At 48.3% G+C, this 11,080-nt stretch overlaps 1 protein-coding gene across 2 annotated transcripts; it reads left to right on the top strand.

Annotated features, from left to right (window-relative positions):
- On the top strand, positions 1 to 10,724 carry SPTSSB (serine palmitoyltransferase small subunit B). Of its 2 annotated transcripts, none has more exons than XM_051781910.1 (2): positions 1 to 340; positions 9,316 to 10,724. In XM_051781910.1, the coding sequence occupies exon 2, from the start codon at positions 9,344 to 9,346 to the stop codon at positions 9,584 to 9,586; it is 243 nt and encodes an 80-aa protein (XP_051637870.1). In that variant the 5' UTR covers positions 1 to 340; positions 9,316 to 9,343; the 3' UTR covers positions 9,587 to 10,724. The 2 variants fall into 2 exon arrangements, with proteins under 2 accessions (XP_051637870.1, XP_051637869.1); XM_051781909.1 differs by lacking the exon at positions 1 to 340 and adding an exon at positions 448 to 731.
- The last annotated feature ends 356 nt before the right edge of the window (positions 10,725 to 11,080 follow it).

The following is an 11,080-nucleotide window of genomic DNA, read 5'->3' as shown; positions in this document are numbered from 1 at the left end:
CTAAAAACAGATATATTCCAAGGTCCGGGCGCGATGTGAAGGGCTCCGGGTGCCCGCAGGTCTGCGCGGGGCAGCTTTGGCGCAGCCGGTGCGCGCTCCCTGCGCTCCCCGCATCCCGCCTGACGCCGGCGCTTGGAAAAGCCGCCGGGTCCAAGGGAAACACCGCGCTCCAGGGAAACAGCCGGCGTGCCGGAGGTGCCAGCCGGCTCCATCCCACGGCATTCCCCAGGCCCGGCCCCGCTCCTCCCTCCCCCCGAACGCCGCAAGCCCCAGCGCAGCGGCTGCGGCAGCGGGCGGGGCGGGAGCGGCCCCGGGGCCGCGGCCGAGAGGAGCCGAGCAGGTAGGGAGGGAAAGAGGGAGGGATGGAGCTGAGGAGGGAGGGAGGGAGGGAGAGAGGGGGGGTATTTAAACAGCGCCGGGCTGGGGAGCCGCGGTGCGCGGCGCGGAGGTGAGCGCGGCGCGGGGCCGCGGAGCGCCCGCATCCCGGAGCGCCCGCATCCCGGAGCGCCGGTGTTCCCGCAGCCCGCTGTCTCCCAGCCCGCTGTCCCCGCACCAGGAGCCCCGCACGGCCCGGTGCCCGCGCTCAGCCCCCGCTCAGCCGCGCTCGCCCAAGGGCATTGCGGCGGAGGCGCGCCCCGGAGCATCCCCGCACCCCGGAGCATCCCCGCGCCCCCGAGCATCCCCGCACCCCGGGGCCGGTGACCTTGGCCCGGAGGGTCTCCAGAGACTCGGTAAGGAGCGCGAGGGGAAAGGCCCGGGAGCAGCGGTGAAGCCTCAGGGGGTTTGCTCTGCTGTGCTGCCTTCAAGGTGGTGGTGGCGTTAGGGACTGACCTACAGCCTTCAGCAAGGTCCCCCTGGGCTTAAAATGCTCCCTTGGAACGAGAGGAGCTTCGAGGTCCCTTGGAGCCCAAACCATCCTGTGATTCTGTGACTCGTTGCTGCAGTCGGGGGTTTCCAGGTGTTGTGGCTGGTGCAGCTGTTGGAGGATGGTTTGCCTTGGCAGGGGGTTACTGCAAACCAAACACCCAGAAACACAAAGGTGGAAACAGGGGATGGAGGAGGGAAGGTGACTGTGCTGCTCAGAGCAGTGTGATGGAAATACTCACTGCTTGCAGGCTTTTGCTCTTAGGTTTTCTTAGGGTTGCTGGTGGCTCCCAGTAATCCTTCAGGGGGAAGCAGGTGCCAGATCTACCTCCCTGTTGGAGCTGGGATAGCAGGGAAGAGAATCCCTGCAATAAAGGCTCTGCTTAGTCAGCACAAGGTACTTTGTAGACTGTGGATTTTGATGCTTTAGGAATTGAGATGCTTCTTTATCTTTTTCTCACAGATATCATGAGTATGGTACAAATAACTATGTTTTGAAAGCAATTCCACGAGTCCTTGGAGTGATTTCTAGATGGTGCAGGTTTGGTGGGGGAAAACAGGGAAGCTTTGCATGAAGCCTGTACATTTTTCCAGCTGGAATGGGAGATGTGGGGAAACAGCATCTGGGGAGCAGCTCAGGGCCACGGGAATGCTTGTTCCATGTTCCCTGTGTTCCAACAGCATCCAGGACATGTGGTGCAGTGCACAGCACCAGGACACAGTGCTCCAGCAGGCTGATAACCATCCCTGGCTCTGCTCTGGGTCCTGCCAAGCCAGGTTTTATCAAGCTTTTCCTCTGTGCTGTGTCTGTACCTCAAGCCTGGCCTTGCTGCTAGTGTAGAGCCAAGTGAACATTCCCAAAAACAGCACCCTGGGAGCAGAGGAGCCCAGGGGGTTGGGATGGGACACAATGCTTGGCTGTGTCCACCCAGAGGGGACCCCACTCGTTGCTTTTCAGGGCTCAGCACCACGGGGTGCTGCAGCTTTGAAGAGCCTTGTCTTGCCCTGCTGTGTGACTGGAGGGTTCCTTGTGTCTCCCCTCCAAAAATTAAGGGTGGCTTTGCTTTTGCCTCATTTTAGGGATATTCTGTATCAACAGCTTTCTATGGTCAGACCTGTTTGCTCACAGGGATGATGTGGCCTGTGAGGGAAATCATTCCTTCCCACACCTATGGGGTTAAATCAGCTTCTGTGAAAAATGTGAGTCTCCCTTTTTCCTTCTTATCTGTTGCAGGGATCTCACTTCATTTTTTCTTTTCCCCTTTCGGGCTGCTGTGGTGCAACTCTCCTTCCCTGCATTAGATCTCCAAAGAGATGCACTTGCACAAGAGTTTGGTCCCTGTTTCTCACTAATACCTGTCATTACTCTGACAATACTCACCTTCTCATATTACACATAACCCAAGAGCAGCTGTTATTTTCAGCTGCTTCAGAAATGACTCAGAGCAAAGCAAAGAAGTCTGAATAAAATAAGAACTGCAATCGGAAGTAAATCTTTTTTTAGGCCCCAAACACCTCAGCTATTTTGTCTGGAGAGTGACGTGTTTACACAGCCTTCTGAACTTGAAGACCTTTAAAGTCCTCTTGAAGGATGTAGATGATGTCCCAAATCTCACAAGTCTTGCAGGAACTAAAGTTTGTCACCAAGAGCAAAGGCAAAACCTCACCAAACCCCCTTTAAGATATTCCTGTAACAGTTCTTTGAGAACTCTCAATTTTTGAGTATTTGCAATTTAAACCTGGTGCTGGTCTCTTGTTACAAATTTGAGGGGTTTTTTTTGGGAATCAGTTTAGTTCAAAACCATGTCTGTCCTAAACTCTGCTTACCCTGAAAATACAGGGAAAGCTTTTCCTGGGATTTCAAGTTGCCAGTTCACCTGTCTGCCCTGGCAGAGCTGCTCACCAGTTCTGCTCCAGGGTTCAAGTCCTGTCACAGGGGGAGGACTTGGAGCCCAAAACATGCTCAGCCCAGAGGAAGCTGGAAAGGAAGGGATTTGTGCATAGATTTAAGGAGCAGATAGTTATGTAAGGAAATGACTGAGGAAACTTCAGAGGAGGGAAGAACAGAAAAATTGTTGAAAAATTAATTTGGCCTTGGAAGAAAATGGGACAGAGCTGCTCCAAGGATGTTGTTGTTGCAGAGAAGCTGCATCTCCTCCTTCCTCTGCCTGAGACAGGAGAGTGGACTGATAAATCAGCCAGGCTGCAAAGTTAGGGGGAGTTGATTATTCAGCAATGTGGCTTTGCTAGGCACAGCCTACAGCTTGCAGGGGTAGGTAAGGCATGAAATCAGTCTAAACTTTAACTGCTTTCAACCTCTGTTCTGTTATTGAATGGTTGGGAGCCTCTCTCCAAATGAAGTCCCTGTGGGTGCTGCTTTCCCCTGGGTCAACAGTTTGTATATCACATTTAAAATGACTTCCCACATCACTGTGGGTCATAATACCCCCCATCTGTGTGCTCAGCTCAACTGAAGGAGCAAACTTGCCATTTCAACAAAAAATTAGTTAGGTGTTTGCCTTCCACTGTTTATTGTTAAATACTTCCACCCAGGCTGACAAGAATCCACGTGTTCCAGGTAGGGATGGAGCTGAATTATAGCACCAAACCACTCTTGGGGAGCCCAGAAGAGCTGCTGGAGCATGGACGTGGCAGCACAAGGGGGGGAGGTTTGGGGTCAGAGCTGGACATGAGGAAGTTGGGCCAGAGTTTGTGCAGGAGTGGCTTTGACACTCCATGAGTGTTTTGCTGCCTTGTTTGGAGTCACCAGAGGTAAAAGGAAGTCTTCCCGAAGAGCAAAAGGTCTTGTGTGCATTATGTAACACATAAAAGAACCCAAACAGCACCTCTGTGCTCCCATTGAGGGCAGCAGGAAGGAGGGCTGGTGTTTAAAGATCAGGAAGATGCTGGAGTTCCTTCTCCTGAGCAAGGGAAAGCAGAAACGGGGCCAAAAATGCTTTCCTGTCTCACCCTTTCCACTTTTTAAGCATTTTTCCCACTCCTGGAAGGATTTCTTTCATCCAGAAAACCCCACAGGAGCAGTCAAACCATGTTCACCCACATGCAGAATGTCTGAGTCATGCAGAGCAATAAAACTTGACCAGCTCAGAGCTTTATCCTGCTGTTGGACGGGACACAAGCAGGAGCTCACACATTTCCTGGAGCACAGGAGCTGGCAGGAATGCAGGGCCCAGTGTGCTGAGGTGCTGATTCAGGAGGATGAAAGCTGAGGGAAAGGAACCAGAGATTGCCACAGTGCTGCTCTGCACTGCAGAATTACAGGTGGGGTGTAAATCAATTGTAATTATTTATTACAGTCTGGATGTCGAGGCATTTTTAACGGGGCCTCCTTTGGGATTGTTGCTGCTGTTCTCACTCACATCCTCTGCCTGGTGTTTCCTCCCTGTGAAAACAAGCTTGAGGGGACATTTAAAGATCCATGTGGAAGCACTGCAGTAACCTGAGGGGTTTCTGCTTCTCAGGAGGGAACAGGCAGCTTTCTAGGCTGAGCTGAGGAATTGGAGCCGCAGGGATGCAACAGAGGAACAGACTGAGGGTGTCCCTGGGATTCCCTGCACTAGCTGCTGCCTCAGCGAAATTTCTTCCCCACTGCTGGTCCACAGGACCTGAATTTCATTCCTTATGCTCTGTGCTTGGTGCTCACTGAATAAAACATTAAAGGCAGTGAAGGATGGAGTGGGAATGGGAATCCCTTTATGGTTCTATTTGCACTTGGAGATGTCTGTCTGCACAAATTTGGAGATGTCTGCCTGCACAAAATCAGTGGGCTCAGCCCAGGATCACATTGGCTTGTCCCCCCTAAGAGGGACAAGACTGGTGCCTTGGATAAATCAGGATATTCTGAGTTACAGCAGAACAAACCCATTTAACACAATAAAACGACAAAGAACAGCTAAATAACCTGCAGAAAGGATTTCTGCTTCAATCCCCAAGGGGGTGACTACCCATTCCTCTTCTAATAGCTGCAATTATTTATACAGCAGACAAGTTAAAAACAATTATTGCACTTTGCCTCGTTGCACCTGCCCACATGTGGGTGCTCAGGGGGTGGTTGGACTGGGAACCCCCTCAGGGGCTCGTGGCAGGATTTTATTTAAGCTTCAGCATGAGAGGAATCCCTCAGGATGCTCCAAAACCCACCCACTCTTGCTTCTGTGCTATCACAGCAGTTATTTAGCAAATGGCTAATTTCTAGCCAATTAAATATTTGCCTTTTGGGGGTGGATTGATTGATTGCTTGTTTTTCTTCTCTCCTTGTCCCTACTTTACATTCAAAGCACCAGAGGCACCCTGTGAACGGGGCCACCTCCACTCCCAGGGTTTGTTTTTCCCCCTTCCAGATAAACTTAGACATGAATATATGTTGGAAAGCCTTTTTCTCTGTATGTGTAACTCAACCAACCCCTCCTGCTGAAGGTGGCCAGTGTTTCTCAAGCATTCTTTGGAAACCAGACTATCCCAGTTCCCCTCCAAGAATGTTTCTTTCCACAGGAATTTCCCACCAGGTGCTGTCCGGCCATGGGTCAGAGTTGTGGACTTATACCATGACCAAAATTCCCCAAATCCCAGCTGCTCAAAGCATAAATTCCACATTAAAGTCCCTTACACTGGCATCTCCAGGTTCCAACTCCCAACTAGCTCCAACACCAGGTCACTAATAAAGCAATTTTTGAGATTAGACATGCTCTGAAATGAAACTTGGGGCATTTTGATGATGATTTATCTTTCCAGCTGCCCTAATCAGAGGCATGTATCAACAAGCAAGAAAATCAGGCAGCCACTTAAAACAATAAAAGCTGCTTTACAGGTTTCTCTTCTTGGGTTTGGTTCTTTTTTTTTTTTTTTTTTTTTTGGGCTTGGAGGTGGAATTGCTGAAAATAACCCGAATGTTGCTTAATGGCTTGAGAAGGTGAATTCTCTTCATTTCACTCATAGCTGGCTGGAACAGTCCCATGGCCTCTAGAAAAGCATTTCCACAATTGTTTAAATCCAAATTTACAGACAGACAGTGTTAAGTTAAAATGGCATAAGAGCAAATTACCTCCTGCTCTGGAATTTTGGGAACTGATGAGTGAATAACTCAGGACTCTTTCAACTCAGAGTCACAGCAGTAATATAATAAAACACAGCAATGCTTAAAAATGGAAGTAGAAGGACAAATCCTGCTGAAAACACAGATTATTTTTTTTTATTAGCCTCAAAAGTTGGTGTGGTGATCTGCCATTCCCTTTGATTATTGGTACAAGTAATTTGGGTGGGAAAGCTGCTGGAGGTGTGGAGCTTTGGGCTGTTGCTTGTGCTCCACACTGGGCCCAAATTAATGCAAACAGGGTTCCTTCCCAGAGGTGTCTGTGGCACAGGGCAGTCTGGTCTCTCATTTCCTGAGCAGCTGGTTTAAGGTGCCTTTTTTTTCCTTTCCCTCCTATGTTTTCCTTCATAAATTATGCACCTGGAATGGCATTATCCTGCAACACTCTTCGTGCTGCTGCCTTTCTCCTACTATCAGAGAAGGTCTCTGGGCAGATGAAATGCAGTGGAGGTGAGTTAGTGGTGAGGACTCTGTCATTCACTGTTTGGCTTTTACTTATCTCAGCCTCTGCCATTCATTAGGAGACCACAAAGCCTCTGCATTAAGACAGTATGTGTTTTCCCTGGTATTCCAGGAGTGCCTGGGGATGGAGTTATCCCCCTGCACCCTGAACTGGGAGAAGCAGAGAAGCACAGGCTGGACTTTGTGGTGGAGCTGAGTGGAAATACAATCCCCAGGCTGGAGAAAGAAAGTGTGACGAGGTCTTTGGTTAAATCAAAAAGGGCTGCTCATCATTTTAATGACTTCATCCTTTATTCATGCCTCCCTCCAAGACAGCAGAGCCTGGAAAGTGATAATGCTGAGGCTGCAGCCTGGTTGAATATCAGGTAAATCAGCCTAGGAGAGGTTTTTCCTGGCTTTGGCTGCTCCTTAAACCAGCTCTATACAGAGATACACAAGTGTATGTGCACCTCTGGTGCCTCAGAGCCTCAGCCACCCACAGCCAGAGCTCCAGCCTTGCAGCAGGCAGGATTAGCAGGTATTTACCCAAGAAAGGTATGAGTTTAACTAGCACAGGTCTAACCCCAGTGTAAATACCTTAATCCTAGAGAGTATCAGAGGGCCCTTATCGTTCTCCTTCCAATTGCAGAGGAAAGGGCTTAACCTCTTCATTGGAAAATGCTGCTCTTTTTGCACAGGGGCTAAATAGAGACACTTTTGGCTCCCAGGGAGTCACAGTTTGCCAGCTGTGCCATTTTTATTGAAGGCTTTGCAATATTTACAAGGCTTTAAGGTCCCTCTTGAGTTCTGCTTTAAAATAAATGATCTTCCATTCATGCCAGGACAGGGACCAGTGGTGACATTTCTGCCCAGCCTGAACTCTTGCAAGTAAAACTGTTCCCAGCAAAGACAGTCATTGCTGGATTTAAAATGGGAGTGATCTTCCCTCCAAAAAGCACTGGAGGCAGTTTCTTGGTCTGGGAGATATGGAAATATGGAAGTAAAGGAAATGAACTGCTTTATGAGAATTGGGGGAATAAAGGATATATTGGGAAGGTACTGATGGTTGGAGGACACAGAAGAAAGGCTGGTGGGAAGGAAAGTGTGTTTGTTGGGGGGTGATGGGGCAAGTACAGAAAGGTTGCTGCATAAAAATCTGGACAGAAACCTGAGGGATGGGAGGAGAAAATGGGGAGAGGTGCCTGCACATGGATGAGGAGGGGGAATAAACACAGTCAGGTTCTCAACAACAGCTTGGACAGGCATTTGGAGTATCTATCAGTCAGACAGCCAGGCTTAAGGCCAGCCTCTGATTGTTGCCTTCCCAGAGAAAAAGGAAAACCCCCAAATCTACCTTGCAGCACCTCCAGACAGTGAGGTGTGAGAGTACCAGTGACCCAGGGGAAGAAAGATGGAGAAACACAATCCAAGGTATGTGCACTTGGCTGGGCACCCACCAGACAAAGATTTACACACCAGCAACCAAAATAAAGCTGTCAGAAAACAAACCAGGCATCCTTTGTATGGGTACCTTGTCTTCCCTTTGGTAAATACCCACAAACCACCAGAATACTGTGGACAGCAGCAAACCACTGAGTGCTGTCATATTTTTTGGCCTGTATCAGTGGCCTCTCATTATTTTAATCACAGGCTGCAAATTTTTCACTGCTACCTTAGTATTCGTGGTTTTGAGGGGTGGGAAATTTCTGGTGCCCAAAACTCGCTACGAACACAAGGCCTGAGGGATGTGATGTGTCCAAGTCTCTCTGTTCCTGGCATTTCAGGCAACAGAAGTGTAGGGAAAAAATGATACACTGGAAGGTTTTCCAGCAGGAAAATCTGCTGTATTCCCTGGGAGCTGACCTGGTATGTCCTTAAACTCAACCCCCAAAATTAAGAAGGCCCTCTGGGAAGCCTCATAAAGTTGCTTGTCATTCTATTTTCTTGAAATACACATTTTAAGCCTGCATTTAAAGGTTATTTAAAATGCCAAAACCCAATTTTAATAATAAGCAGTGGAAGGCAAACCCCATTTCCTAGTTAATACTTGCTCAACCATTCCCCTTTCCACATGGAGCTGGGAACAATGAATGCAGAAAGGTATCACCTGAGAGGAAAACCTTTCCTAGACTTGTAATTTCTATTAAACACATTTAATCTGCAATGTTTCTTATTTCTTTGGAGTGAGCTGGAAAAACTTCTTCTGCAATTTGAGGTTACTTTTTTTCCCCTCTCTTTCATAGCTTGTCTTTTTTTTTTATTCCCAACAATTGCAGAAACAATAAAAAATATTACCAGAAGGAAGCAGAGGGGGTTTTAGAGCAGTTTTTTAATCTCATCTTTATCCCAGGGCATATCTGTCTGCCATCCACATTTATGGAAGCTGACCCAAAGCCTTCCCTTTTAAATGCCTATTTCCCTGATTTCCATGTGATCCCTGTGCCTTTGTGGGATCATGTGGCTTTAATTCCTAGAACAGAACGGATGGAAAAATACACTCACAGTCAGAATGTGGGAATTCATAGAATCACAGGATGGGTTGGGATGGAAGGGACCTTAAAGCTCATCCAGTCCCACCCCTGCCATGGGCAGGGACACCTTCCACTAGCCCAGGTTGCTCCAAGTCCCATCCAACCTGGCCTGGAACAGTTCCAGGGCTGGGGCAGCCACAGCTTCCCTGGGAATTGAGATTGTCCAAGTGACAGAGCTTTGATAAATTCAAGAAGCAGCTGCAGAGCTCAACACTGTGCTGCTGATGGCACTGATGTGTTATCTCTGCTCAAAATTTACTTCATACAACACTCACATGTGATATTAAACTCGAAATGATGGTCACCACATCCTGGTTCAGCGCCAGGCCTTTCCAGTGCAGTTTAATCCGGAGTTCCCTGTCGTTCCAGGTCGTCTCCCAACCCCCAGGAGCTGAGGATGGATGTGAAGCGGGTGAAGGACTATATCTACTGGCTGTACTACCAGTACCTGCTGGTGACCTGCAGCTACGTGCTGGAGCCCTGGGAGCAGTCCATGTTCCACACCATCACGGTGACCGTGGTGGCCATGGTGGTGTACACGGCCTACGTCTTCGTGCCCATCCACATCCGCCTGGCCCTCGAGTTCTTCTCCCAGATTTTCGGGGCCCAGCCCGACGGCACCGTGTCCGTGGTGAACTGAACCCGCCCCAGCAGCTCGTGGGGAATGTTGTGTGTTTGTTCCAAAGCACTCTGGCACGTAGGAAAACACCGTTTTCTCTCGCGACACACGGCTTTGCTTCATTCCCGAGCTGGGGAGCGGAGGGAGGCTCTGAGGTCCCGCCTGCACGGCCCCTCTGAAACCAGCCCAGGCAGCACATCACCTCCAATGCCACATTTGCCTGATCTCAGCCACTTTCAGCAGCCTAATTTAATCACTCTGGCATGTGCAAAACAGCAGAGACTGCGATGGCTGATGGGTGCAACACTCATCACACACAAAGTTCACAGTGCAGGGGAAAAACACCCCCATGGCTTCTCTGCCCAGGCTACAGAATATAAAAAATGAGTATATCCAGCATGATTTCAGTGCTAACACCTGGCTGGTTATTGACTTCTAGTTTTTAACGGATGGGAGAGGAAATTCGAAGAGAAAGCAACAGGATGAACTTTAATCCAACTTTTTTGCATCTAAGTTGTTGTTCAGATGGTCTAAAAGAGATTATTATTTTTTTTAATACTGTGTGTAATCTTGCAGTTTAGTGAAGATGACAGAAAGAAGCAAACTCAGCTCTGTTTCAGTGCCCTCCTGCCTTATTTGATAAAACCCAAGACCTTTTCTTTCTGCTCCCACTCATCAAGGCAGCAAAGTGCATGTCAGCACCAGGGGAAGATGATCGAGGAATCAGCGTGGAAGTAATATTTTAATACCTGCAGGGAAGTCTGAGGGCTTAAAGAGATCTCCTTTCTAAAGAAAAAATTAGATTTATAATCATTGCCCGTGGGGAGTTTCTGGAACAATGAAAGGTTGTTTGGTTTTCACACTACACCTCAATCACATGTAAATCCCAAATCATAAATTACAGCTGCACATCTCTAACAGCTGATGCTGCTGTTCTTAGAAGGGAGAGGTGCAAAATGTAAATAGCTTTCAAATGATGATTGCACAGTTATAGGATATAAAAAAAAAAAAAAACCTCTTAACTTCTTTATCAAGCTGCAGTGGGGTCCTGCACCTTAAAAGCACAAATCTGTTTGGAAACGAAGACATGTTGTGAAGGTTGACCAGATCTGAACATGTGTATGCAGTTTTTTTTCAGATAAAAATTAAATTTTATTCTTCTGAAACGACATTCTGGTGCTCATGACTCAGCTCTTCTGTGTTTTCTCTTCATTCATAAATAGTCTGGATGCGTGTGGGCCGGGCTGGCACTGTGGCAGACAGATTATTTTGGAATAAATGTTCTGGGATGAGGTTTGAGAGCTTCCTAAATGGATCCATGGGGGGATTGCCACGTTCATCCTCACTGGATCCAAGCCCTCTCCTGTTTCTGGGGGGGGAAAAAGCCAATGATCTGCTTCAAATTAAGGCAACAAATACCTGTGTGTGCTGGTGGCACAACTGGGTGGTTTGGGCTCAAATGGGAGCCAAAATCTCAGTTGTCCTGGCAGTTTAATCCCAGTTGTTATCCTGCAA

Source organism: Manacus candei, unplaced genomic scaffold, assembly GCF_025592945.1.
Source record: "Manacus candei isolate 608988 ecotype Guabito, Panama unplaced genomic scaffold, ASM2559294v1 h1tg000015l, whole genome shotgun sequence".
In the NCBI taxonomy this organism is placed as follows: domain Eukaryota; kingdom Metazoa; phylum Chordata; class Aves; order Passeriformes; family Pipridae; genus Manacus; species Manacus candei.
This window is presented reverse-complemented; position numbering and strand designations above follow the sequence as displayed.